General features: G+C 38.6%; 1 protein-coding gene across 1 annotated transcript in view; it reads right to left on the bottom strand.

Annotated features, from left to right (window-relative positions):
* The window catches only part of LOC121373560, a 17787-nt gene extending 6556 nt beyond the window's left edge, over positions 1-11231 (bottom strand). Inside the window, exons 1-3 of the mRNA XM_041500243.1 lie at positions 11199-11231; positions 4661-5114; positions 3046-3265 (exon numbers count right to left, since the gene is read on the bottom strand). Coding sequence (XP_041356177.1) covers positions 3046-3265; positions 4661-5114 — 674 coding nt within the window. The 5' untranslated portion in view covers positions 11199-11231. The remainder of the gene's footprint in view (positions 1-3045; positions 3266-4660; positions 5115-11198) is intronic.
* Positions 11232-27500: the final 16269 nt, after the last annotated feature.

The following is a 27500-nucleotide window of genomic DNA, read 5'->3' as shown; positions in this document are numbered from 1 at the left end:
AAATGCATTATGTGACATTAAAAACACCAGGATGACCAAAAACATTTCGAATGTACGGAAATGGATAATCTAAACAATACAATCTAAATAAAGTAAGAATTCAGTTATCGAAAACGGCTATAATAGTAAAAAATATGCCTTAGTCAGGCGTGGAAAAATAACATTGCCCGACTCCCGTGTACAGTAATATTTCATGGTCGGGCAACAAATATTGGTACGCCAGCTTGCCCGTGGGCAAGAAAGGAATTTTAAACAAATTTTTTAAACATTTTAATTTTTTTTTTTATAAATACTTACCTTAAGCTAGGAAAGTTCTGTGGCTCACCTATGTTTATGTCTTATAATACTGTTAACTAGTAAAGTGAATAACTTACTCAACAAAACAACGAACGATCGATAACATGTTTTAATTAGTTATGTGCAACCGCCTATCAATAGTGTTAGAGTAGTCTCCCTTGTAAAAAATTATTTTTATCATGACGCAGAAACCCAAATCAATTGAAAAAAGAAAAGGGATCTTGGTAAATGAGACAATATTAGCAAAGAATAAAAAAAAAATGATGACAAAAATCGGAAACGTAAATTCGTACCGAGTTGGAAGGAACAGTTTCCGTGGGCCATTTACGATCACGAAGCTAACGTCATGACATGTTCTGTTTGCTGTAAATTCCCGAGCGTTAATGCAAAAAGTCTGCAAATTAGTTGAGCTATGTTCGTAATGAGCCCGTGCACAGCTATATGCGAGAGAACGTTCTCCAATATGAACTTAGTCAAGACAAACCACAGCACTGTTCTAAACCAAGAGACACTTGAAAACACTCTGACAGTAATGACACATGGACCCAAGACACAGAGATTTCTGCCCTAGAGTTGCTATACGGGAATGGCCTAGCCGGATTCAAAGTGCCCAGGGTACACGCCATATCCTGTCTTTAGAATCTGATACGGCTGAAGGTGGACCAGAAACTTCAACAAAACCAGTGGATTAAAGTAAACAAATAAAAATCAGAAAAGTTTCTTGTTATTCACTTAAAAATTCAACATTCATCACATAAAAAATCTGGGCAAGTATTGTATAATTCAGGGCAAGTACATTTATAGTTTTTACTTGCCCGAGGACAAGTACATTTATAAAATAATATTCCACCCCTGACTTAGTGTTTAAAAACTAGGGTATGTCCCTGTAATTATAAATTACAGAAAAATGTATCAGTACAATTTCAAAACAGTTCTATTTCATGTGAACAGCTGAGGGACCAGGTTCGTATCCCAGAACGCACTCCAACTTAGATAACCGACTCTACCGACTCAATGGGTAGGTGTAAGAGCATTACACATGTATGTCTCTCTCTCAGTAACCAAACTGAGGGTGTGTGTGTGTGTGTGTGTGTGTGTGTGTGTGTGTCACAAACATTCTAAAAAATGCAATTTGAGTTTGTTGAAGGCATATGAACCGAGCTCCCAAAGGGGGCAAAAGCACGCTCCCCTGAAAGATTTTAAATAAAGATGCCTAAAAACGCATTTTTATGGCAATTTTATGGATGAGGATTTTGTTTTTAAAGACATCTCCCCAGAAAGATTTTAAATAAAGATGCCTAAAAACGCATTTTTATGGCAATTTTATGGATGAGGATTTTGTTTTTAAAGACATTAATATGGGCACTTCAGCCGGGAAGGAGGGGTCACGGCACCCCTGTGACCACCTTCTGGATCCGCAAGTGGTAACCTCTAGACTACTAACTAACCACTAACCCACTGTTCTGGACGTGGACGGGTAAAGGCCAGTGATAAAGCGCTCGCCTGATGCACGGTCGGTCTAAGATCGACCCCAGTCTGTGGGAAGATTGGGCTATTTCTCGTCCCAACTAGTGCACCACGACTTGCATATAAAAGGCTGTGATATGTGCTATCCTGTCTGTGGGATGATGCATATAAATGATCCTTGCTAGATCCTTGCTACCAACAGACAAATGTATCGGGTTTTCTCTCTCAAACTATAATGTCAGAATTAACAAATATTTGACATCCAATAGCGGATGATTAATAAATCAATGTGCTCTAGTGGTGTTGTTAAGCAAGAAAAGCAACAACACACAAAACAAACCTGTTCAGGACAGACAACTTCAGTCACACACATGCTCATAATTAGGTCAGGAATAATAGAGTGGATATACCGATCGGTGCGTTACGACAATACAAATTTAGAAACCGGAATTATGTATAATGCACGAACGTCACCTGTCGGAAAGTCTCTGGTAGTATCCTATTGTGTTGTTTGTCCAGGGTCGTGTAACTAAAGAAATCTAAAACTGCTACGAACGTGCGCTATAAGTTACCGGAATAAATTATTTTGTGTGACATATCTCTATCGTACATCTGACGTTTGCTTGAGTTGCAGAGCCCAGGACAGGATACACATTATACAATAACCTTAATTAGATATACTGTAAACCGTATTAATATTGCGACGTGGTTTTTTCGCGAATGTATACCTTAGAGCATGTTCGCGACGTGTAAATTTCGCGAACGACCGTTGACAGCTAAATAAAAAAAGTGGATAAAGACAGCTCACTGTAATTGTTATAAAGTTACTGTCTGTAAATCAATATTCTGTTATTCTACATCAAGCAATTGTGTCTGGTACAGAGTCTATAGAGGGGATTAGGCCCTACCCACCTCACCTGTATTAGAATCACAACTTACAGCTTCAGTTGTTAACCTTTGGTAGATAAAACAATAAACGATTAGTCGCCATCGATTGAAGTTACATAAAACAATTAATGATTAGTCGCCATCAAGGAGAGCTCGTGTATAGGCTGTGCCTGTTGAGTGAATCTTTTTGTGAATTTTATTCTCAATAAAATATTTCAAAACAAAACAAATTACTTTAAGCACACTTCAAACTGGAAAATAGTGCGTGCGTATTAATATCGCGACATAAGGTTGGACGCGAACGGCGCGAAATTTATACGCACGCATTTTTTTCACGGTTTACAGTAATCATGAACGTAAGTTAAAATGAACTGAACGCAGTCTAGTTGGTACCTGTCGTTGCTCACGTAAATCACCAGTTCATTCCAGGTGGCGCTTTTTGTGGTCTGCATTTCCATATGGATGATCTCCCCTTGCACCAGATATCCCTGTAGTGAACACAAGGCGCCCGGATTTCTCACCTTGGTACGTGCTGTCTTGCCGTCTACGTCCAGCATGACGTTATTACCGCACCTCTGGTCGAACCGTAACAGCGGCACACTGTCGGGAGCACCTGCTAGATAACAGATACATGCAGACACGAACACTATAGCAAGAATGTCATTATTACACCTGGCTATTGTTATCAATATCTCAGGTGTAATGATGTTATACCGACCTCTGAAAATTGCAAACCATGTATGGGTCATTCAAACACATGTTGACCAAACACAATTTGTTTTTGCGTAACTCATCATATTCATGTACACGATGTCCTAAATTTATAGTGTGTACGAAAATTATGAAACGCAAAGCTAAGGAATACTTTGACCATTCAGTACGTAATCTGCCGTGTTACCTTCTGTGTAGTCGTATATACCTTTCTGTCTCGTATAAAAGGGCGAGACGTAGCCCAGTGGTAAACTGCTCGCTTAATGCGTGGTCGGTTTGAGATCGATCCCCGTCAGTGGGCCCATTGGGCTATTTTTTCGCTCCAGCCAGTGCATCACGACTGGTACATAAAATGCCGTGGTATGTACTACCCTATCTATGGGATGGTGCATATAAAAGATCCCTTGCTGCTGATCGGAAAGAGTAGCCCATGAAGTGGCGACAGCGGGTTTCCTCTCAATATCCTTAATATATGTGGTCCTTAATCATATGTCCGACGCCATATAACCGTAAATAAAATGTGTTGAGTGCGTCGTTAAATAAACCATTTCCTTTCATTTCATTTTTGTCTTGTATAAAATGCTGGTGATCTTCCAATGATCGATTATAATCGAACATTTATCGGTTTGGCTCTACCGATGTGATGATCGATTGTATAAAAAAAAATCATGATCGATTATATAAAAAATCATGATCGATTGTATTAAAAAAATCATGATCGATTATATAAAAAATCATGATCGATTGTATTAAAAAAAATCATGATCGATTGTATAAAAAAATCGTAATCGATTGTATAAAAATATCATGATCGATTGTATAAAAAAAATATCATGATCGATTGTGTGAGAAACAATGTTAAATACAATTATTTCTCCAGTTTACATGATGGAATTGATGTTAATATGTTGTGGTTGGTAATCGTCTTCATGCATTGCAGAAAGAAAGACGATATTAAACAGTTACTAAAGGTACAATGTGTAGGGTCTAGATCGCGGTGAACACGGCAGTAGCAGTATGGTGCTTATAATTCAAATCCTGCTGATACTCATATAATTATAACAATTTTTTATTCATCGAACAAAATTGATCGGTTGGTGCCAAAGAATTATAACCGATGATCGGTGGTGCAATCCCAACCGATTCCCAACACAAGATACTGCACAATTCTGTAAGGAAAACCAGTGCCATAACGTGCCTCATTTCGCAGATATAGTAAACCCAAGACATATCGATCGAGTGCAGGAAATGGCAGCAGACCCTGAATGGTTTCTATAACATGAAAGATGCATGTTACCTGTTGCTCTGATTTCAGCTTTGATGTCTCCAAATACGACCTGCACACACAGCCATATATCTCCTTTGTAGCAAAACTCCACCGTATTCAAGTGGACCGTAACAGTAAACACGTGGCCTGGTTTTCTCTTAATGCAAAACAATTTGGACATGTTTTGCCCGTGGAGCTCACACATTCTCTGAAACAAGGTGCACTGAGATTCGCAACAGACATCATGGCGTATCTGATTGTGTACGTCTGTTGGAGTTATCCCAACTATCGCTCTGCCTCTTCCCTCCAGGTGGAGTTCTACCTCATCGCCTTCCACGAGGTGTCTGTTCGTCACACATGTATTGTAGAACTGGGTCACCTTCCACGATGACGTAGTCTTGTTGTCATCGAGTGACACGTTGGGGCCGTGCACTCTGGAGAATTTAACTACTGGTTCTTTAGCTACTGTCGATGTCATCGCCATCTGCAAGGAAAATGTGTAATTTAAAACGCTGAATATATAATGCTAGTAAGCTGGCAGGCGAGTGATCTATGTTTTAATAGTTTACTAAATACATTAATAAGGAAACCAGCAAGCAAGCAAGCGAGTACGCAAGCAACATATTCCACGAGGTACCACAATTTCAATTAAACAAATTCACGGAATCAAAATACTTCATTGACTTAGAAAACAGTAATGCCAATATTTGCCCAAAATTATTATTATTATTATTATTATTATTATTTAAACATGGTGTAGTTAATCCTGCTCCAAATATAATATGGGGCGGGACGTAGCCCAGTGGTAAAGCGGTCGCTTGATGCGTGGTCGGTTTGGGATCGATCCCCGTCAGTGGGCCAATTGGGCTATTTCTCGCTCCAGCCAGTACACCACGACTGGTACATCAAAGGCCGTGGTATGTGCTATCCTGTCTATGGGATGGTGCATATAAAAGATCCCTTGCTGCTAATCGAAAAGAGTAGCCCATGAAGTGGCGACAGCGGGTTTCCTCCCTCAATATTTGTGTGGTCCTTAACCATATTTCCGACGCCATATAACCTCAAATAAAATGTGTTCAGTGCGTCGTTAAATGAAACATTTTGCTTGTTTTCCAAATATAATATCGCCAGTGTCATCTAAACTATACACCGGCCTCGGTGGCGTCGTGGTTAGGCCATCGGTCTACAGGCTAGTAGGTACTGGGTTCGGATCCCAGTCGAGGCATGGGATTTTTAATCCAGATTCTGACTCCAAACCCTGAGTGAGTGCTCCGCAAGGCTCAATGGGTAGGTGTAAACCACTTGCACCGACCAGTGATCCATAACTGGTTCAACAAAGGCCATGGTTTGTGCTATCCTGCCTGTGGGAAGCGCAAATAAAAGATCCCTTGCTGCTAATCGGAAAGAGTAGCCCATGTAGTGGCGACAGCGGGTTTCCTCTCAAACTCTGTGTGGTCCTTAACCATGTCTGATGCAATATAACCGTAAATCAAATGTGTTGAGTGCGTCGTTAAATAAAACATTTCTTTCTTTCTAAACTATACATTTCTGCTTCACAATGACTCAAACAATTCAACCAAAAAAAAACCCCATTTCTTTTAACAAGTATCAGTGGGACTGTACATCTCGCATCCGCCATACGTGGTAGAGCGAAAACAGGTCTTACCAATAATGCTCGGCGTCTTCCGGGCTTGTATATTTGAGATATATTGTCACAGTGCAACGTTTGCAACTATATTCAAATGCAATTTATATACTTAGCTGTTCATGTACGATTCAATTAATTGCTATTCCGTCACCTGCCATTTATGCAAGACTTGGTATTTAGTTAATTATGGGCTAGCAATCAGACCAATTAGCGTGAAACTAAATTATAACAATCAAGGACACTATGGATTTTAATTGTTTGGCCCCAGTAAAACAGCTAAGCACTACAAACCATGGCAATTATTAGTCAACAAATATATATATATTAGAAATATTCATTTTTCTAAACATGAAGTAGAGATCCAAGGAGAGCAGCTTTGCTGATCGTACCCTTGAGGTCCTCAGTCGCAGTGTCAACTCTATCGGGAGACGTGTGTCATTCACCCAAGAGCTGAGACATCTAGTATCTGTAATACCACGATGTTAACAATGTTTCATGTTGGAAAGGAAAATAGGAACCAACATCACCAACTTGTGACTTCTGTTATTCATTTAACCTTCCCGTAAAACAACAAAAGGAAAACTTACACTGTATTACTATGTATAAATAGTGATGTTCCAATTATCTATAATAATCGATAATTGGTCCGTTTTATTCTAATGATGTTATGATCGATTATAAAAACCCTTTGTGTGGGAAAATGTTCACTGTGATTGTTCCTCTACTTTAGATGGCGGAGTTGGTGTAGATATGATGGGGTTGGGGTTTATGTATAAAGAAAAAAACAATAGGTACATGGTGCCAACACGACATTAGGTACACGGTGCCAACACGGCAATAGGTACACGGTGCCAACACGACAATAGGTACACGGTGTCAATACGACAAAAGGTATACGGTGCCAACACGACAATATATATATACGGTGCCAACACAATAGGTACACGGTGCAAACACGACAGTAGGTATACGATGCCAACAAGACAAAAGGTATAGGGTGCCAACACGACAATATATATACGATGCCAACATAATAGGTACACGGTGCCAACACGACAATAGGTACACGGTGCCAACACGACAATAGGTACACAGTGCCAACACGACAATACTTACACAGTGCCAACACGACAATATGTGCACGGTACCAACACAGCAATAGATACACAGTACCCAACACGACAATAGGTACACGGTACCAACACGACAATAGATACACAGTGCCAACACGACAATAGGTACACGGTGCCAACACGACACTAGGTACACGGTGCCAACACGACACTAGGTACACTGTGCCAACACGACACTAGGTACACGGTTCCAACACGACAATAGGTACACAGTACCAACACGACAATAGATACACGGTGCCAACACGACGATAGATACACGGTGCCAACACGACAATAGGTACACGGTATCAACACGACAATAGATACACGGTGCCAACACGACAATAGGTACACGGTGCCAACACGACAATAGGTACACGGTGCCAACACGACAATAGGTACACGGTGCCAACACGACAATAGGTACACGGTGCCAAAACGACAATAGGTACACGGTGCCAACACGACAACAGGTACACGGTACCAACACGACAACAGGTAAACGGTGGCAACACGACAATAGGTACACGGTGGCAACACGACAATAGGTACACGGTGCTTATAATTCAAATCCACTTATGTCCTCTTAATTCAAACCGAAAGTTGATCGGCTGGTGAAAATCCATTAAATTCCAACCGATTCCCAACACTAATTGAAACCCCCCCCCCCCCCCCCCCCCCCCCCCCCCCCAAAAAAAAAACCCAACTAACTACTCTTTGCCTAGTTTAGTAGATGTGTATATATGAAGGGTCCACGGAAATAACCTATGATGTCCAAACAGATAGTCAGTATTATAACAGGTGTGTATGTCAAGGTCACTAAATTAAAAACCTATAATTATAGTAGGTCATTAAAAGTAGTTGGTAAAAATATACTTTTTTAAACATAAATATTCCACGATTGCGGAGTATACGTTAAAATAAAATAAAAATATCACCCGACTAAAAATATGGCATCACAGGTTATTCCCCTGGACTGTTCCTGTAATGGAAACGCTTATTAAGTGTGGTTGCGTTTGCTTTAGTAAACGATAGACCTATTAAACATGGTGATTAAAACGAGCAGATTTTAAAGGGACTGTCCTGAGTTTGTTTCGATTGTAAGATGTTTTCCATTTACAAAGAGTCTTTGTTTGCCCATTAGACTATTTTTCGGTCTACCCAGTAGTGCATATCTGGTCTAACAAGCCGTAGTATGTACCATAGCATCCTGCCTGCGGTTTCATTGAAAGGCGCATATAAAATATCCTTTGCTGCTAATCGAAAAGGGTACCCATCGAGTGGCGGTAGCAAAAACAACAACAACAACAACAACAACAACAACAACAAAAAAAAAAGGAAAGAAAAGAAAAACGTTAGAGCACATTGATTTATTAGTCATTTATTGGATGTCAAACATTTAGTAATTTTAACAAATAGTCTTAGTGCACCACGACTGGTATATCAAAGGCCGTGGTATGTGCTATCCTGTCTGTGGGATGGTGCATATAAAAGATCCCTTGCTACTAATGGAAAAATGTAGAGGGTTTCTTGCCTAAGACTATATTATTGTTATTCATGATTCTTTTTACTTTACTAACAATTAAAAGCAAATAATCGGGTTGTGGAGGATCAGTTTCCAAAACCAGATTTATTATTCTTATATTTGGACCACTGACGAAAAGGTACATCTATAACTATAATTTTATAGGTATAATTTTATCAATATATATAAAATATATATTTTTAAATATTGAACTAAGCCCTAATTAATAATTATCTGTCTGATCACTATTGTTTTTTGTTTGTATTGTTTGTATTATTTATACCATTTAATACCATTCACAAATGAAAATTAAAATAAATACAATATTTTAACAAATATATCAATGAAGAAATAATTAAATAAATAAATAAACAGATAAATAAGATAAAATAAAATAAAATAAATAATAAATAGATATATAAATAAATAAATACATAGATATATAAATAAATAAATAAATAAATAAATAAATAAATAAATAGATAGATATATAAATAAATAAATAAATAAATAAATACATAGATAAATAAATAAATAAAATAAATTTTTTTTTTTTTTTAAATTAATTAATTAAATAATAAATAAACTGATATCTACATATATTTGCGCAAGTTTCTGATTGCTTTTAATTTTTGACGCTCTAAAAATGACTGTTATTGAAGTTTGAGATCGATTTATTTTTTGCAGTCGTGCTTTCATTAAATTCTGTAATATTAAGGGAAAAAACCCACACACAAAACCCCCCAAAAAACAACAAAAAACAAGAACTAAGCTTTATCTTGCTTAATTAGTTACATGATTTGTGCACGTGTCTGTTACGGTGTGGAGATAACTGTCTAGGGAATACAGCTTGATACTACTGGCTGCCTGCGCCCGTCTGCAGTCGTAACAACTAACTAAAAAAAACCTAAATGTGTCACGGTACCGTTGGGAGACTTTCACACCTGTTACCGAATATGTATTGTCAAGCGTTTTTAGTTGAGAATGCAAACCAGTGGTTACTGGCGTAGGAAGCGGGGGCAGGGGTGTGTGTGTGGAGAGGGGCAAGGGGGGAATGTGCCCCTCCACTTTTCAGGTATTTTGTTTTATATTTGCTTTATAATAGTGTAAAAGTGTGTAAATATAAAAGTGTGCCCCCCACATTTTGGCACCTTCCTACGCTACTGATTACTATGGTAACACTGTTCATCATACAATTATGATTTTTTCATTTTATTCCTTATTATTTTTTATTTTTTTGTGCGGCGAAAAATTATGGCAGGACGACGATAATCAGGGTAATGCATTATTAATGATGGCAACACACAGCATGAGAGGGAGCGGGCGTGTGTGTGTGTGTGTGTGTGTGTGTGTGTGTGGAACTGACAGGTGCAGTGGCGGCTCGAGAAAATCCATTTGGGGTGACATGAGGTGAAATGCCAAGGAAACTTTGGGGGAGGTTTGGATGGGGATCGTAAAAAATGAAAATTAGTGTATAATAAAATTATAACTATCGCAAAATTGGTAGGGGGGGGGAACCCCCCCACCCCCCACCCCCACTTAGATCTGCCTCTGAGGTGTCGGGCTCATAACCGCCTGGCTGGAACAAAAAACTAACAAAATCACACAAAAAAATTCACAATTTACTAAATCATGGCTGGTTTTATGTTCATCTCGAACAAACTGTCAACTGAGTAGGAACGATATCTACACTGTGTATATGGGAGCAGGGAGGAGAGATATAATCACAAGCCAGATGTTTGTGTTTATTTACCCTACAGTCGGACAAATAAAAAATGAAAACCCTTACATTTTACAGTGTGGTTTTTAAGGAGATGGTGTGGGTGTGGGTGTGGGAGCTTGGTTTTGGATGCCCCCGAAACCCAACTCGTTACAGACTAGATCTCCCAACAACCACTCACAATTTCCTGCACATGCACATGCATTATGATTGGGGCGAAGTGGCTTGGGGCAGGATCACCTGGTACCGACATGGATAAGATATACGAAGCTCGTAGCTATGATATGAACATTTATAACGGTTATAATTTACGTCAACAACTGACTGAAGTGTACACTCGACACAGTCAGAACTAAACCCATGTGTACACTGACTTTTGGCAAGCCAATGTCCCCGGATGTGCGTAACGAAAAATACCACATTTTCTCACGGTTTTCGACAGTTTGCGATGCTATAACAGCTCGTTAGTCACATCAAGTCTATTAGTGTTTTTAGCGTAGACTTAAAACTGTGTAAAACAGACCACGAAAGTGTTAACTAATAAGCAAAACAAAACCAACCTTTTCTCTTCCTGAAGAATGTTTCGGTTTCCCCCGTTGCTAAAAATAGCCCAATGAAGCATCAAGTTTTCCAGGTTCTAATTTAGCAAATCAATTCCTATTGCCGATAATGTTAACCTTTACTAATAAAACTGATATAAGCAGCGTATCAACACACCCAGGAAGTACATCAATAAAAAGTGTGGCACCTCACATCTAATCTACCTACAAGAAAATGGGGGGGGGGGGGGGGGGGGGGGGGGGGGGGGGGGGGTCACATACCATTTAGGAGATTTAATTGTTTTTAATAGCAACCGTCATTTTTGCTGAAAATTGCAGTTCTATTTTTTGGGGGGACCCCGCATTAGTTTCAGCCTCTGGTATATACTGCATAACAATTGTATAACAAATAAAAGTGTATTTATTTATTGTCAATGTCACATATTACTACCAATCACACCCACAGCTGCTTTTACTCTGTAAATATTTCCCGGTGCACCTCAAACTTTGACACGGAACTCTCTTCTTTGGTACTATGCAACCTTCAGACGGAATAATTTCTACATGTCATCGTAGATTTGTCCACTCAGTTTATTATTATCATCCCCAAATATATCAATCCTAATTTGTGTGATATTAAATTTGTTTATGCCAATATTTTGTGGTATAGACCTTATACTATATTAAACAAGGGCGTAGGAAGGTGCCAAAACGTGTGGGGTGTGTGGGTGGTGGTTGGTGAAGGGTATGGGCATACAAACATACAAACATACACACACACACACACACACACACACACACACATATATATATATATATATATATATATATATATATATATATATTTATATTTAACACACACACATACACACATTATTATATAAATACATATAAAAACCATTGCTGCTACTACAAAATGGGGTGGCCCCTTTGCCCTCCCCGCTTCCTACGCCAGTGTTAAACAAACTAAAACTATAGCAGCTACTATTACCGTGGGTCCAGGCGCGCGTATGCAGAAGGAGGGTTTCGGGAATCGAACCCCTCCCACCTCAAGGAGATCTTTTTTTTTTTTTTATTTAATGTTTTTCAGGGGACCACCTCCCACCTCCTTCTCCGCTAAAATGTGTACACACGCGCCTGGGATCCGTCATTCGTCGACTAGGTTTCCACATAATTTTGTAAGATATAACCAATGTCAAAAATATGAATGTCAACAGTCAAAATTATTTCAGTTTATTTCCAGCTAAAATTCTTCTTTATTGGGTACGAGGGTCGGGACGTAACCCAGTGGTAAAGCGTTCGCTTGATGCGCGGTCAGTCTAGGATCGATCCCCGTCGGTGGACGCATTGGGCTATTTAATGTTCCAGCTAGTGCTCCACAACTGGTGTAACAAAGACCGTGGTATGTACTATCCTGTCTGTGGGATGGTGCATATAAAAGATCCCTTGCTGCTAATCGAAAAGAGTAGCCCATGAAGTGGCGACAGCAGGTTTCCTCTCTCAATATCTGTGTGGTCCTCAACCATATGTCTGACGCCATATAACCGAAAATAAAATGTGTTGAGCGCGTCATTAAATAAAACATTTCCATTTATTGAGTACGACATCTAAAGAGCAGTTTATGTTTTATTATGAAACATGAGGAACCAGCTATCATAGGTGTCATTTGAAAGTTGGTTTTCCAGTTCAATGGATGATGGACTAGTATTATAATTTATATACTAGTAGTTAATAGTTAAATGTGTTGAATATATTAACATTTTCTTTTCTTCTCTCTTTTTAAAGGGACATACTCTAGTTTTTAAACACTAAGGCATATTGTTTTACTATTAGAGCCGTTTTTGATACCGGAAATAAATCATTTATTTTAATTTTATTGTTTAGATTATCCATTTCCCTACAACCGAAGGGTGTCTGGTCATCCTGGTGTTTTTAATACCACAAAATGCATTTTTCATATTTTTAAAAACGCACGTACATCTGAGAAGTAACGGTTATGGAGTCGCCTTTAATCTATTTTAAGGGTATTTGAACATGACAGTCGTTTCACTCTGTTTTATCCAAATTTGATACAGGTTTGTAAATTAACCAAACTTATTGTCCATGTTTACGGGTTGAAACTAGGGTCTAGGTGAAAAATATGCCTTAGTGTTTAAAAACTAGTGTCTGTCCGTTTAATGATTGTTTGAAATGTTTTTGCCATTGTCTTCATTCTGTTCTGAATGTGGAATGTCGTCTTCTTTTTGTCTCGGGGCGGGACGTCTTTCAATGGAGGCAACATATCTTTTTTCTTTTCATTTTTTGCATTAAAAGAAATACAGTAACTCAACAATGAACAAAGCTTAAAGATGTTTAATACATTTAGGTATTTGGCTGCGACAGAGGAGAAAACTAAAATAATAATGTGTTGATTTGATATGGTCCAAGTCTTGCAGTGCTACTCGAGAGTCTCCATTTAGTTAAGTCATTGATTCTTGCATTGAGTCATATTATTTTCTGAACTGTGATACTACTTCTATAGACAAAAAACCCAAAATACCCCCCCCCAAAAAAATAAAATAAAAAATAATAATAATATCAAAACAAAATCCTATAACCCCCTTCCCACCAACCCCCCCCCCCCCCCCCCCTCCATAAAAACTCCAGGGTTGAACTAAAGGATGATACGTCCAGATACATAATAAGACCTGTACCGTTGTATTATTCCATAAAAAGACTAACTAAAGCATGATACGTTCTGATACACGTATCACCTGTACCGATGTATTATTCCAGAGTTTAACTAGAGGATGATACGTTCATGTACACATATCACCTGTACCATGTTATTATTCCATAACCAGTCTTTAACTAGAGTATGATACGTCCAGATACACATATCACCTGTACCGTTGTATTATTCCACAACCAGAATTTAACTAAAGGATGATACGTTCTGATACACGTATCACCTGTACGATGTATTATTCCATAACCAGAGTTTAACTAAAGGATGATACGTTCAGATACACATATCACCTGTACCGTTGTATTATTCCATAACCAGACTTTAACTAGAGGATGATACGTCCAGGTACACGTATCACCTGTACCGTTGTATTATTCCACAACCAGTTTAACTAAAGGATGATACGTTCAGGTACACATATCGCCTATACCGTTGTATTATTCTATAACCACAATTTAACTGATGGATGATACGTCCAGGTACACGTATCACCTGTACCGTTGTATTATTCCATAACCAGACTTTAACTAGAGGATGATACGTCCAGGCACACGCATCACCTGTACCGTTGTATTATTCCATAACCAGACTTTAACTAGAGGATGATACGTCCAGGCACACGTATCACCTGTACCGTTGTATTATTCCATAACCAGACTTCAACTAGAGGATGATACGTCCAGGAACACATATCACCTGTACCGTTGTATTATTCCATAACCAGACGTTAACTAGAGGATGATTCGTCCAGGCACACGTATCACCTGTATTGTTGTATTATTCCATAACCAGACTTTAACTAGAGGATGATACGTCCATATACACGTATCACCTGTACCGTTGTGTTATTCCATAACCAGACTTTAAATAAATGATGATTCCTCTCGAAACAAATTTGCGGGAACAAAGTAGAGAAAAAATAGTTTTTATTTATATATATTGTTGCTTTATATTGTTACAGCACTATGAAATTAGCGCTTCAGATCCTTTTTTTTCATTTTCATTTTTATTCGATCTTGCATTCACATATTTAAATGCATACAGTACATCTACACAAAACTATGATTGTCACATTAAAACAAAATATATATCCATAAATAGTATACAAACTTACAGATATTGCTTGATACATTTATGAAAAGCGCTTCAAAACCTAATTTAGCCTGAACTTGTTTGGTAATGAAATCTGTAGTGATATGGATTCGAATCTTGAGGACGAAAATTTGCTTTCTCATTAACTGCTTTCAACCTTTCCATGCATCAGTTATAAAGGACTAAAACAAATCATTTTATAAGATTGGCAGAAAGTTACGCAAATGATTACTCTTTACTAAAATATATGGGTCAATTTGATGTGATTAAGTCATCATGATGGAAGTCCAAAATAGCGTTCAAAATGTTAGTTTTTTCCAGTTATCTTATGCCATTCTTTCTCATGTTGAACATTTGAAATTGGCGTGTGATGTACCGTTGTATTTTTCGAAAACCAAAACTAAACGATGATACATCAATATACGCGTGTAGCCATTGTATTATTCCATAATTTTTAATGTTCTGTATTTTTTTTTTTATAAGGTGCGGGGGTGCTGGTAGAGAAAATATCGCTAATTCCCCCACATCCTTACAGGGACAGTCCCTAGTTTCAACCCGTGAAAATTAACACTAAGTTTAATTAATCTACAAACCTGTAACACATTTTGATAAAGTTAGAATTAAGTGAAACATGAGTCTGTAACTTTGAAATGGTCAAATACCCTCTACAAATAGACTAAAACTCGACTTAATAACTGTTATTTCTCAGACGCACGTGCGTTTTTAAAAATATAAGAAATGCATTTTGTGGTATAAAAACACCAGGATGACCAAAAACACTTCGAATGTACGAAAATTGATAACCTAAACCATAAAATCTAAGTAAAGTATGATTTCAGTTATCAAAAACGGCAATACTAGTCAAAAATATGCCTTAGTGTTTAAAAACTAGGGTATGTCCCTTTAAGCCACACATGAACACTATGTGCTTAGCAGTTAGAATAAAATGTCCAGTCAGCATTTACAGAAAGCAATTACGAAAGAGCAACATTCACTTCGCGCTCTATTTTGCAGGAATTAAAAAGCATAAGATATCGTAATATAGTCACTGCTAAAACAGATTGCAATCACTTGTTCTCCAAGTGATTTAACAAGTGAAATTTTTTATCATAAAATAGAGTTATTGTTAAAGGTCATTCCTTCTTTACACTTTATTTACACCTCTCCATTATATTTGCATTACAGAACATTATTATCATCAAATAATGAATAAACTAGCACGTGATTCACACATGAGGACAGGATATCTTTTTTACTGTTCTTCCGAACATTTGTGTCAGCGTCACTCCGGGGATTTATGATGCTGTCTTTCTGAGGACTTGTCTCTATGACTCTTTGAGGATTTATGACTCGGACTCTTTGAGGACCTCCGCCCTTTCATGGAAGATAGCCTAGATATTCGTCGTTTGTGTCTAGAAAAACAAAACAAAATGCAAACAGAACAAACAAAAACAAACAAGCTGGAACATGATGTGTTGATAAAGAGTTGACAGAATTTTCTAATAGTTAGATTCTTTGTCTACGGAGATCTGGTGTTAACATCGATACACTATGGTTCCAAATTCGTCTGTAGGAGGATTGCCACTTTACAGCGTGTTCCAGTGCAGATGACAAAAGCCTTTGTAGAGCTTGCGGAAACAAAGGCACGTCTGAATGCGCACACAGATGTGCCCACTAGAATACTATTTCAAGCAAGGAACTGTAAGCATTTTACAAAAAATATTGCTTAAATTATTTAGAGGAAGAAGATGTAGTTGTTGTAGTAGTTCTACTAGTAGTAATGGTATTAGTAGTTTAGAAGTAGTAGTAATATCAGTAGTAGTAGTAGTGGTAGTAGTAGTAGTAGTAGATGATGCAAGGTGATGAAATCGCTGACGTCATGAAGCCATATCCCCATGATAAATAGTTCTTAAACTGATGCAAACAAACAAATAGTATTCAATGGCTTGTTTCTTAATAGTGAATAATATACGTAAAACAAATCATACATACATATCTATATATATCCAGACACACATGCACACGCACACACACATACACACGCACGCACACACACAGATACACACATATTTTAACAATTAAGATAATCGCCATAATCTACTTTGTCAAACAGTTTTAAATACAGATTATATTTTTGAGTGCAAGTTCATTAATTTTATTTGAGAAAACATTAATCATCGGCCGTCGAATTAAAAAAAGTTGGTAACTCTGACAGGTAATCTTAGAGGAAACCCGATACATGAGATCTTTTATATGTACTTTCACACAGACAGGATGGCACACACCAGTAAACCAACCGTGGGGTACTGGTCGGAACAATTAGAGAATGATCCACCGGGGGGGGGGGGGGGGGGGGGGGGGGGGGGGGGGGGCTTCGATCAAAAGATCAAACAATCTCGCCCGAGTGCTCTACCCAATGAGTTGGAGAAGTAATATGTTCTAGTGGACCCGATATCGGTAATTTTAAGAAATAAACAAAAACGACTTTTAATCCGTCCCATCAAGATGTTGGTTTTTTGTGTGAATAATTTCAGTTTGGTTTGACGTAAGAAAAACAGTAAAAGCTTTTTAAAAATAACATTTTTTTTAAAACTATTTTTGTGTGCATTTGTGAAAAACAGTTGGCTCAGAAATAAATAACTTGTAGTAAATTCCATAGTTTGAAAAAAGGTGTTCTCTGTGGGAAGGTATACAGCCCTGCCCGGTGTATCGACGCGTCCAGTGAGTCGGCGCACTTGGTATTTTTCTTAAGTACGCTTAGGATGTTGTCATGTTGTCTGTGTTTTTAAAGAATTAAAGCTCAGTTCCTGTTTCAATGGTTAATCGAATATCACAATATGTATTGTTAAGGGTGCAATTAAAAATTATTAGAATTATCAATAATTATATCATCATTTCAAAATAAATAATTCACCTGCGTTCGTGAATATAAACGCGAAGTAGGTCAGCCTTATTGATATGAAGAATGTTAAAACCAGTCTAAAACACCTTTGCCGCATTTTAAAAATTATAGTAGGCCTAAATGGTATAATTATTTGTTTCGGTTATGTTTTATTTAAACTGAAAAGGTAAACACAAACAAATGCAAACAAAACAAAGTTTTGCACCTTAACTGACAGTACTCAAGAAAACGATTCCAAAACTGATCATGAGATGGGTCATGTGTGATCGTTCATTTTCATAGTGATATTTTTAACAAGACAAAACAAAAAAAGTGCTAAATAATCCTGGTATAGTAGTGTAGTGTTTATAGGCTACAAAGTGAGATCAGGGCGGTCTGTAAAAAGCGGGTAACCGACCCGCATCTACTGCGCCGAATCGCCAGACATGCGATGCTTCATTGGCGAAAGACACATTTTATTAAGTATTTCACAGTGTTCACATAGATAATGGTCTGTGAATACTTACGATTGTATCCCCCACCACTATGTTGTTGTGGTTTCCCCTGCAAGTACTGTAACCCCATCGTGGTGCAGTGATGGAACATTCTCTATGAGTATGTCTAATACAGTACAACGCTTCTTTTGTGTCACCTTGTTGGCCGTGAGGTGCATCCCGTAGTACTGGATGATGGGATCGTGGTGGTTGAGTTGGGGGCATATCTGTGGGTATGTTTTCTGGCCACACACCACTTTGGCCTGGAGTTCAGCCAAATGGGTGGTCAGGGAGGCCTGACCTGAACAATCGGCTGGTCACGTCAAGCTCAAGACAAAGAAATTTGTTTTGTTATCGTAGCCAAGAACAAACATTGTTTGAATGACCAATTGTATGTGTTGCTCTTGGGGCAATGCCTAGGGTCAATCAGGTGATTGTTTTTATTATGTCTGATGTATATCCACAGCATCATGTCCCCTTGTTGGACTCTGTGGTGGGTGGGGTGTGGTTGATGAATTATATAAACCAAGTTATGGGTGGAAACAACAATACCAATCCTGATGGGACCCTGAAAAGAGTCAACACTGAAGTTTTAGAATCTTTATCGTCAGATGAAGAATCCACGACTTGTAATTTCCAGAAATCATCGCAAACCTGGCCAAGGTTTCTTGTATTCAGATCATCTGATGGAGCCTTTCAAAAACTGTCACCATTTATGAATAAAAAGGGGCTCGAAGGCATAGCTAGAGAGCTTAAAAGTGTCAAGAAGTTACGAAATGGATCTTTGTTGGTTGAATGTGCCATAGAAAGTCATTCCAGAAACCTGCTTAAATCAAAAGTACTGTGATTAGGCTAAGAGACCTGGAAGGAGTTAGTGAGGAAGAGATTTGTGAAAATCTCTCATCACAAGGTGTTACACCAGTGAAGTGGATGAAAATCTCTGAAAATAATGAAATGATTCCAATAAACACTTTAATTGTCATTTTTAGTACACCTTCACTACCTTCATCAGTTAAGGCTGGTTACTTGAACATCCCTGTCATCCCATAGATTCCTAACCACTTGGGCCAATTGCATGTCATAGCAATTTGACATGTGCTCGTTGTGCTCAGTATGATCACGACAGCACGGCACGTCAAAATGATATGGCATGCATCAACTGCAAGAGAAGCCACATTGCGTACTTGCGAGATTTCGGACAGTAAAAGTTGAAGACGTGTCTTTTACTGAGGTTAGACAGGTTGTGCAGTCTGTGACGCCTGTTGCAGCAGGTACATCGTATGCTGCTGCTGTTAAGGTATCTACAAGCAATGTGACAGTTAAGACAGATTTAACTTGGCCTAACAATTTTTGCTGATTTCACCTGGAAAGTTGGTCCAGACCCATGTGACATCTTTCTCATTATCACTTGAAAGGGTTCAAATGTGGAAGTTGGCGAAGGCAAATTGAAGATCCCATTTCTTTGTTCACTTCCATCTTTGAAGGATATTGCAGATGAAACTATTCCCAAGACTTCGGCAGTCCCAAAGCGTTTCAATTAACCATGGTTTAATGATACGTGCAATGATGCAATCAAAGAGTGAAACGTGAACCTACTGGGGATAACATGGATGCCTATCGTATTGCTAGGGCTAAGGCATGCAGAGAGATCAGACAGAGTAAAAAATCATCTTCGAGAAATTTTGTCCACACTTGTGTGGTCGGTGTGGGATCGATCCCCGTTGGTGAATGCACCACGACTGGTATTTCAAAGGCCGTGGTATGTACTACTCTGTCTGTAGGATGGTGCAAATAAAAGATCACTTGCTGCTAATCGAAAAAAATAGCCCAAGAAGTGATAACAGCGGGTTTCCTCCCTGAATATATGTGTGGTCCATAACCATATGTTTGACACCATATAACCGTAAATAAAATGTGCTGAGTACATCGTTAAATACAACATTTCCTTCTTTCTGTCTGGAATAGGATCCGTAAATTAAAGATAAAGAATCCAGTAATACAGTTCATCATTTGTCTGTCAATTATATGGATGCCACCTCTCATCGTGACAGAGCTAATGCATTGGCAGACAACTTTTCTCATAACTCATCTGATGAGAAATCATATCTTTGCCCCGTGCTTTTAACTACTAATAGCGAGTCCATTTATCGCTGTTTGGAACGTACAGTTTGTACTTCATGATTAGAACCAGAAAGGTATAGGTTTGAGATGAAGTGTTACGATGACGAGTCCTGTGATAAATGAAGCAGGTTGTCCCATGGGGTGCTTTAAATAGATGTGGGAAATTACATCCGTGTTTTCACTCTGACTGGTAGGTATAATGATATTGGGTAATACAAAACAGCACTCTTGTGGTATATATCACGACACTCGCTTCTCTTGCGGACGTCCCAGTTTTGAAAGGCAATCTTATGAATGAATACATGAATGGATGGATGTGTGTGTGTGTGTGTGTGGTTGTGTTTGTGTGTGTATGGTTTGATAGTTGTGTGTGTATGTATACATGGATGGATGGATGGATTGATGGATGTACGTGTATATAGGGATGGATGGATGCATGGGTGTTAATAACAACTAATGCTAGTAAAAGTGGTTCTCGTTTTCTCTATGCATTCATTTCTAGCAAAACAAGAGCGGCATTAAAGTGACAGATTGTACGACATATGTTCTATTATTAAAGCCGTTTTTGATAATTTAAATTTGAATTACTTACATTTTATTATTTAGAATATTCATTTTCGTACACTCGAAGTGGTTCTGGTCATCCACGTTTTTGTAACACCCCAAAATGCATTTTTCATAATTTCAATGTTTATTGGTATGTACCATCCTATCTGTGTGAAAGTGCATATAAAAGATCCCATGTACCAAGTTTTATCTAAGACTAACTGTTTGCCATCCACTAGCCAGTAATTAATAAACTGGAGTTTGGGGACCCAGCGCTTGACACCCCTTGATGTTTTTAATGAATGCACAGACGATCCCGCCTGATCGCCGCACCGCGCCGCCCTGTCGCTGCCGTGCCATAAACTTACAAACAAATCCGAATGCATCATAAATATTGGTGCCAAACATTGTAATAAAAAGGGAATCATTGACGGAATATATAACATTTTTTATATAACAAGTAATTTCTAACTTGTGAAAAACATGGGTGAGGGGTCAATAAACTCGATTAAAAAAACAACAATAACATAATAGTAATAATAACAGAAGCATCAATAGTAGTAACAGTTGAAGTATGAGTACTGGTAGTAATACTTGTGGCATTAGCAGTAGAAGTAGTAGACGTCGTAGTGATAGTAACAGTAGTAGTAGGTGAATAAGTGGTAGTACTTGCTGTTGTTGTACTGTGACAAAAGCAGTAGCATCAAAAGTATCAAATGCTGTCGTATATGCTATCCTGTCTGTGGGATGGCGCATATAAAAGATCCCTTGATCCCTTGAGTGCTATCAATAATACTTTCAAAGCTAATTTTGCTCACTAAGTCTAATTAATCACTTATTGCACATACTTGGAGTGTGGTCCGGACTTCGTGTGCTCTGTGCTGTGACCCAGGGCGTCAGGCCTAAATATGAAGAGAATTAGTTGCAAATGTATCGAAGAGCGAACAATAAAAACAAAAATGGCACACATCTATCGTGCATACTGGATGTGTTCATGAGAGGGCAAACATCTATCACACGTACTGGATGTGCCCATGAGAGGGCATACATCTATCACACATAGTGGATGTGTTCCTGCGAGGGCATACATCTATCACACATAGTGGATGTGTTCCTGCGAGGGCACAGATCTATAAGACGTACTGGATGTGTTCATTACAGGACATACATCTATCACACGCATTGGATGTGTTCATGATATGGCAAACATCTATCACACGTACAGAATATGTTCTTGAAAGGGCACACATCTATGACACATGCTGGATGTGTTCCTGAGAGGATATACATCTATAAAACGTACTGGGTGTGTTCATGAAAGGGTATACATCCATAAAACGTACTGGATGTGTTCATGAAAGGGTATATATCTATAACACGTACTGGATATTTTTCTTGAGAGGGCACAAATCTATCATACATACTGAATGTGTTCCTGAGATGATATACATCTAAAACACATACTGGATGTGTTCCTGAGAGGATATACATCTATAAAACGTACTGGATGTGTTCTTGAGAGGGCACACATCTATCATACATACTGGATTTGTTCTTGAGAGGGCACACATCTATTACACGAACTGGATGTGCCCATGAGAGGGTATACATCTATCACACGTACTGGATGTATTCATGAGAGGGCACACATCTATCACACGCACTGGATGTATTCATGCGAGGGCACACATCTATCACACGTACTGTATGTGTTCATGAGAGGTTATACATCTATCACACGTACTGGACGTGTTCATGAGAGGGCATACATCTATCACACGTACTGGATGTGCCCATGATAGGGCATACATCTATCACACATAATGGATGTGTTCATGAGAGGGACACATCTATCACATGTACTGGATGTGTTCATGAGAGGGCGTAGATCTATCACACGTACTGGATGTGTTCATGAGAGGGCATACATGTATCACATATAGTGGATGTGTTTATGAGAGGGCACACATCTATCACACGAACTGGATGTGCCCATGAGAGGGTATACATCTATCACACGTACTGGATGTATTCATGAGAGGGCACACATCTATCACACGCACTGGATGTATTCATGCAAGGGCACACATCTATCACACATAGTGGATGTGTTCCTGCGAGGGCATACATCTATCACACATACTGGATGTGTTCCTGAGAGGATATACATCTATAAAACGTACTGGATGTGTTCATGAAAGGGTATACATCTATAACACGCACTGGATGTGTTCTTGAGAGGGCACACATCTATCATACATACTGGATGTGTTCATGAGAGGGCACACATCTATTACACGAACTGGATGTGTTCATGAAAGGGTATACATCTATCACACGTAATGGATGTCTTCATGAGAGGGCACACATCTATCACATGTACTGGATGTGTTCATGAGCGGGTATATATGTATAACACGTACTGGATGTGTTCATTAGAGGGCATACATCTATCACATATACAGGATGTCTTCATGAGAGGGCATACATCTATCACACGTACTGGACGTGTTCAAGAGAGGGCACACATCTATCACACGTACTGGATGTGTTCATGAGTGGGCACACATCTATCACACGTACCGGATATGTTCATGGAAGGGCACACATCCATCACATGAACTGGGTGTGTTCATGAGAGGGCACACATCCATCACACGTACTGTATGTGTTCATGAGAGGGTATGCATCTATCACACGTACTGGATGTGTTCATGATAGGGCAAACATCTATTACACGTACTGGGTGTGTTTATGAGAGGGCAAACATCTATCACACGTACTGGATGTGTTCATAAGAGGGCACACATCTATCACACGTACTGTATGTGTTCATGAGAGGGCGTACATCTATCACACGTACTGGATGTGTTCATGAGAGGACACATATCTATCACACACAATGGACGTTTTCATGATATGGCAAACATCTATCACACGTACTGAATATGTTCATGAAGGACCACACATCTATCACACATACTGGATGTGTTCATGAGTGGACATACATCTATCACACGTACTGGACGTGTTCATGAAAGGGTATACATCTATCATACATACTGGATGTGTTCCTGAGAGGATATGCATGTATAACACGTACTGGATGTGTTCTTGAGAGGGCACACATCTATCATACATAGTGGATGTGTTCATAAGAGGGCACACATCTATTACACGAACTGGATGTGTTCACGAGAGGGTATTAATCTAGCACACGTACTGGATGTGTTCATGAAAGGGTATGCATCTACACACGTAATGGATGTGTTCATGAGAGGACACATATCTATCACACACAATGGACGTTTTCATGATATGGCAAACATCTATCACACGTACTGAATATGTTCATGAAGGACCACACATCTATCACACATACTGGATGTGTTCATGAGAGGGCATACATTTATCACACATACTGGATGTGTTCATGAGAGGGCATATATCTATCACATATACTGGATGTGTTCATGAGAGGGCACACATCTATCACACGTACTGGATATGTTCATGAGAGGGCACACATCTATGACATGTACTGGATATCTTCATGAGAGGGCACACATTTATCACACGTACTGGATAGGTTCATTAGAGGGCACACATCTATCACAAACACTGGATGTGTTCATGAGAGGGCATACATTTATCACACATACTGGATGTGTTCATGAGAGGGCATATATCTATCACATATACTGGATGTGTTCATGAGAGGGCACACATCTATCATACGTACTGGATATGTTCATGAGAGGGCACACATCTATCACACGTACTGGATGTGTTTATGAGAGGGAGTACATCTATCAAACATACTGGATCTGCTATGACGGCGTACATCTATCACAAGTACTGGATTTGTTCATGAATGGGAATACATCTATCACACGTACTGGATGTGTTAATGAGAGGGTATACATCTACCACACGTACTGGATTTGTTCATGAGATGGCATACATCTATCATACGTACTGGGTGTGTTCATGAGAGGGTACACATCTATTACACGTACTGGATGTGTTCATGAGAGGGAGTACATTTATTAACATACTGGACCTTCTATGGCGGCGTACATCTATCACACGTACTGGATGTGTTCATGAGAGGGTATACATCTATCACACGTACTGGATTTGTTCATGAAATGGCGTACATCTATCATACGGACTGGGTGTGTTCATGAGAGGGCATATATCTACCACATATAGAAGGTGTCGAAAGATGCCAGTGACCTGAGGAACTAGTTATATATTCATATTTCAATATGACTTAAACATGTGTATAATGTTCATTGGAATATTTCATAGAATCCTGATCCAGGTTTGGGTTGTTGATGAATAGTCTATCAACATAGAAAACGTCGTCAGCTTTTGTCACAATATAAATCTATGGACGTGAGGCTGTTTGTGGGTGGTATAGAGCTCAGTACTAGAAGTAATAGTTGCAGTAGTAGCAATAATAGTAGTTATATTAGTGGTGGTGGTGGTAGTAGTAGTAGCAGTAATAGTAGCATTATCAGTATCAGTAAAGTAGTAGTGGTGGTAGTAGTAGTTGTAGTGGTACTAGTATTAGTGGTGGTAGTAGGAGTAATAGTATCAGTGGTAGTATTAGTGCTAGTAGCAGTGGTGGTGGTAGTAGTAGAAGTGGTCGTAGTAGTAATAGTGGTAGTAGTATTTGTAGTAGCAGTTCAGTATTAGCCATCAGTAATAGTGGTAGGCCTAGTATTGATAATAGCAGTGATAGTAGTAGTAGTAGCAGTGATGGTAGCAACTACTAGTAGTAATAATGGTAGTTGTAGTGCCGTGATGGTTGTGGTGGTAGTGGGAGTAGAGGTATTATTAGTAGTAGTGGTGTTAGTAGTAAATAGTAGTGCCAGATGGTGATACTGGTGGTAGTTGTGTCGATGATAGTAGTAGTGGTAGTAGTGATGGTAGTAGTTATTGTGATAGTAGTAATAATGGTGATGATACTGGTAGTTGTGGCGCTGTGCTGGTTGTGGTGGTGGTAATAGTAACAGCATTATTTACCTTGCATCATCAAATTGTATATTGGTCTGCCCGACTGTAGGTTGTTGTTGACGTTGTTGACGTTTTCTGTAAGAATGCAGATATTAAACTATACAGCCGACAATCAAGTCTTTTCTCAGCGCACACCAGACCGACAGTCTAACGCCTGATTCAATATCTTAACTGTCCCAACATAAGTTATTAGTGATAAGAATTTAGTGTATTGCCAGCGCACACCAACTCGGCAAGTCGATCAAGTAGGCGTTATTGCCGACTAGACCATCTTGTCGGGCCAGTGTGCACTTATCATTAGAACACCCTATTACTGACCTGAAATATTCCTAGTTGTCTGTTGGAACACAGATCCATACCCTATTACTGACTTGGATTATTCCTGGTTTTCTTTTGGAACACAGATCAATACCCTATTACTGACTTGGAATATTCCTGGTGTTCTGTTACAACACCCTATTACTGACTTGGAATATTCCTGTTTTTGAAACTTACTTTTTTTGTGCTAATTTCAAATCTTCCACCATTTAAAAAACCCGATTATATTGACATGATAAACAGATGTTACACATATATTGTAATACTAGAAATAAATTGCTTAACGACAATTGTGATGGCCAAACTAACTAACACTACAGCTTCTTTATTGCTTTAAGTTTTACAACTTATATAATAAAAACAACATGCATGAATATGATATAGATTGAACACATCTTTACAATATTGAACAATGGTTGGAAGCTCTTTCGCACTATCCAAAAATACATTCATGCAGCAAAAATATTTTATATGGATAAAATAAACCTAATAAATCATATGTATACACAGGAACTAATTACATGGATAACAATAAAGGTCAAAGTAAATATAAACACCCAGTTACGTATGGAAACTAAAGACACATATACTTATATGCATACACACTTATATGAAGAAACAATTGTGTTTTGATGTGGGTTACTTCATACATAATTGACCGGGCTAATGACCCGTCGCTGGTTAGTGATACAAGCAATGCACCACCGCCATCAATATTTCATGTAGAAGTTTAAAAATAGCAAGGGATGATTCCGTCTTCACTTGAACTCTCATCATTCATCCAAACACAGACTGTTAGTGAAAATTGCATAGCTGAAACAGGTAACTCTAATACTAACTCATTCGTTACCTATCGTAATTTCTCAGCTATTTAGTCTGAAGTCACTGGCAGATACAGAAATAGGAGAAACATTGCTATTCAATGATAATGCTTTACAAATATATTTTATTACTGTATTTTAAATTTAAATATTTAATAGTTTACTTGCCAACGGTCAACGTTGATTGTGCACATCGCTTGCCCCACCATCATATTCCACTTGCCCAGGGGTTTGGCAATAAGATTGTTTGTCAATATTCAGTGATTATACTTACCTCCACCATATGATGCCGATGAT

This window comes from Gigantopelta aegis, chromosome 5 (genome assembly GCF_016097555.1).
Source record: "Gigantopelta aegis isolate Gae_Host chromosome 5, Gae_host_genome, whole genome shotgun sequence".
Lineage (NCBI taxonomy): Eukaryota > Metazoa > Mollusca > Gastropoda > Neomphalida > Peltospiridae > Gigantopelta > Gigantopelta aegis.
This window is presented reverse-complemented; position numbering and strand designations above follow the sequence as displayed.